The 3,759-nt window shown below is 37.7% G+C and overlaps 1 protein-coding gene across 3 annotated transcripts in view; it reads right to left on the bottom strand.

Moving 5' to 3' along the window:
- The window catches only part of RUNX1T1 (RUNX1 translocation partner 1), a 111,945-nt gene that overhangs the window by 27,250 nt on the left and 80,936 nt on the right, over positions 1-3,759 (bottom strand). For all 3 annotated transcript variants that reach the window (XM_018572234.1, XM_018572246.1, XM_018572239.1), the window contains exons 6-7: positions 2,048-2,289; positions 157-242 (exon numbers count right to left, since the gene is read on the bottom strand). In XM_018572234.1, coding sequence (XP_018427736.1) covers positions 157-242; positions 2,048-2,289 — 328 coding nt within the window. The remainder of the gene's footprint in view (positions 1-156; positions 243-2,047; positions 2,290-3,759) is intronic.

Below are 3,759 nucleotides of genomic sequence, written 5' to 3'. Positions count from 1 at the left end.
GGGCTCATTAATCTATATATATTACTATATGTGACGTATTAAAAACACCCAATCAGCAAACCGTTGGCGTTTTATAATTACCTGGCTTGATTACTTGCAAATTAAATTATAAGCTGGCATTTCTTTGTGCTATTATGAATATTTAGAGGTTCTTACGTGATCAAGGTGCTTCCATTCTTCTGCCCACTCTCTGTCTGTTAGTCTATGGTCTATCATTTCTTCTTGACGTGCTGCTGGCAACCCTAGACAAAGCAGATGTATAGTCTCATATAACACTAATTAAAACCCTTTTGAAAAATGGATAAAGTCTTTCAGCAATAGCTTTAAAGGATGTGTTTTTTTATATGCTGGTGGTAGTAGTGGGACATAAATATAATTTTCTTGATGAAAAAAAACCCAAAGAAATCTAAAGGAAATTGTAGTACTCTATTTCTATGGATAAGTAAAAGCAGCAAAGGCCAGAAAATAGTATAAAGCTCAAAGGAGACAATAGCAAGACAGAATGTCAGAATGTACTGAATTCCTAGCTGTGCAGCAATCGGTGCCCACCATGCGTTTATATGTTCACATCCCCTTTGTCATTGATAAATTTGATTTCAAGAGTAGGAGATAAACTGCGCTAGTTTGGCTGTCAGGTCTTCTGCGGAGTTCCAAGTGTTTAATTACTACTTTCACAGCAGAAAGCAAATGGTTGTTATTTCAATTGTTTTTCTCCTACACTCAAATCAATAGCAAAATGTGATTTATTGACTTTCATTTTTATATCATATTTTGTACTATAACCATGGCCAAAACCTCAGTTACTTAACATCCACAGAATCAAATCAAATGTGTTAAAGGAAAACTCCAGCCAAAGCAAAGAAGACAAATCTCTTTTTCCTCAGTCATTACAGTCACAGACTGGCTTTGAAATCTTGCCTTTTCCAGTGTAGCTATGTCTTTATTTTTTCAGTTTCCCCCTTGCAACAGATCTGCTTTATGTATTAAGTGAGAGTTTATTTTGAAGACTGCAGTTGTTATTCTGTAGAGCCTCAGTCTTGCTTCCTGAACCATGCCTGAATTCTGAATGCTGGGTAAACAGAACCTGTGTTGACATAAAAACTTACAGAACAACATGCCATTGGATATCATGCACCATGAAGAGCCCTGGCTTACCATTAGTATTACTAACATGTCTGCAAAGCTCCATTGGAGCTCTCTGAAGAGCCTATACCAATGCAATGCTAATAGCGATGCTTTTAGAGATATTACTGTGATAAATTGATGTACTTGCTACTAGGAGGTCACTGGCAGTGCAGGGGAGAGGTGAAGGGCTCAAGTGGTGCTCTTCAGACATGATTAGTGAGGCTACAAATGTGCCATGGCACTTTTAGGTGCCTGTTTCCAGTAACAATGTTGTCCTCTAGGCTGTCTTCAATGTGAGGGCAGCCCAGTGATTGTATGTTCTCCATGTGTTTTGGTGGGTTTCTTCCCACATTCCAAAGAGACTGTTGTAGGATAGTTGTCTGCTGTCTAAATTGTCCCCAGTATGTGTTTGCGTGTATGTATGCATGTGAGATAGGGACCTTAGACTGTAAGATACTTGAAGGAAGGACTGATGTGAATGTACAGTATGAAAAGTGCTGCAAAGAATGTGGAAGCTATATAAATATCTGTAATAAATAAATTAATAATTATGTGAACACAGGTTTCAATTAAACAACTCCTCAAGGCAATTCCAGTTCATGCAACATGTCACTGTTAGAGCTGCATATCAAAGAGCTGGCAGACAGAATATTGCATTGAACACTTATGCTCTGTTCATTCTTTCCAATTTCAGCATAGATGCACTTTCCGTAAACTTTAGCTGGTTTGCAGGGGATATTGTACGTTAAATATAAAGAAGAATTACACAAGCACAGATTAAAATAATAACTAGAACATTTCAATGAATATATTAATGGACTAAAGAAATGTTATTTACATTTTTCCTTTAGTTCTTCTTTAATATTCTCCACAAAGCTGTATTACCACAGGAGAAATATGGAAAGACCTCTAGAGCTCTTACCCATAGGTCTGTTTCTGTCCCTGAGGTTGGGGTGTCTGTATGAGTCCCTGTAGTGGTGGGCAATTGCCATATCATCCAAACGGTAATGCTGAGGTGGTGGTGGGGTAGGGTGAGGCAGACCATTGGGTTGATAGGATAAGCCATTATTTGGACTGAACCGCTGGCCAGGGCTTATAGTGCACGGCCGCTTGCTTGGATGCTCTGAGTGCAAAGGCTCTCTGTCAAAGCCATTTTCTTTGGTTCTGAAAAAAAGAATGTGTATAACATACTGCATTTGTCTTTTAAATGTATTTTAGTTCCCTTATGTGATGAAAAATACAGCAAAGATCATGTACATCAAGGGACAATTCTTGACGCCAATGCATTTTACATGACAGCTTGAGTCATCTCCAGGCCAAATACCCCTCACATCCCCAATGCTTATGGAATAGAGTTGTCATATAGCAAAAACAATAAAACCCCTTTAATGTAGAAATGCAAGGAAGGTGGAGTCCAGCTTTAAGCATGCCTCTGAATTGTCTCTATTTTGACAGTACCCTTCAGATTTTCAGACATCGAAAGGAATAGGATCAACAAAATGGGTGCAGTCTAGACCAAATATGGCCATGTTTAAGGAGGGATGTTAGTGAGGAAAGAGATTGCAATCTCAAAGCTAACAAATTGGCTTTAAAAGATGATGCACTTTAAAATTAAATTAACTCTGTCAATGAATCCAGGTTTACCAAGCAGCTTTAAACGTATTACCAACTACATCTGACTTTTCTTTCCTTGAGCTTTCAGAGGTGTCATCACTAGTCCCAGCCAGTATAAACATTGCTTTGTGTACATTCAACTTGCCTGTATCTGCATTGTAACTGCAGAAAAGGGAGGCCTGTTTCACATTTACTAAAGGAGAATACACTTTTGACTTAGCAAAGTGATTAATTAATAAAGTCAAGCTGTGATCGTGGCAATCGTTATATTTTTTTACTTACAATTACTTTACAAAGTGAACACACACTTCACAAAGTAAAGTATACTTTACTTCCAGGAGCCAAGCTGTGAGCTTCTAGCGAGTATATGATCTCCTCTGTTTGCATATGTATAGAAATCATAATTTATGGCTAATTTAAAGCTCCTGTCAGTAAAGACATTGGAGTTGATTTACTAAAGGGAAATAGGCTGTTCACTTTGCAAGGGCATTTTCACTTTGCAGGGGCATTTTCCCTTAACTTAGTGAATGAGGTGAAGCTCTGCTGACTTCCATCATCCAATGATGAGCAAGCAAAAATACTTTATTCATTTTCCTTGCACATGATTGGACTTTCTTTGCAATGTGAGTATTAACCACATTCATTAAGCTAAGGGAAAATGTCCCTGCAGATTGCAAAGGAAAATCTTTTTTTTAACAAACACAAGCACAAGCTTGGGTATTCAAAGTGAATATCTGCACCATGTTCATTCTTCTAACTAAACATCTACTTTGCAAAGTGAAGGTACATGCTATATTCGTTTAGTAAATCTACGTACTACTGTAACCCCCATGTACATTAAGTAGATGGCTTTGTTGTTGTCACTAATATTTCCAGCTACAATGGCGATTCAGACAAGCTGAACAGTGTTCACACGGTGCAGCCATGTTACCTAAGCTCTCAAAGCACAGAGAAGGAAAAGACAGAAATAATAGGTTATATTTGCAAAGTTACTTGAGATATATATATACATATATATAT

The sequence above is a fragment of the Nanorana parkeri genome, unplaced genomic scaffold, assembly GCF_000935625.1.
Source record: "Nanorana parkeri isolate BGI_ZX_2015 unplaced genomic scaffold, ASM93562v1 scaffold43, whole genome shotgun sequence".
Lineage (NCBI taxonomy): Eukaryota > Metazoa > Chordata > Amphibia > Anura > Dicroglossidae > Nanorana > Nanorana parkeri.
Note: the sequence above shows the minus strand (reverse complement) of the source record. Positions and strands in the feature narration are given on the sequence as shown.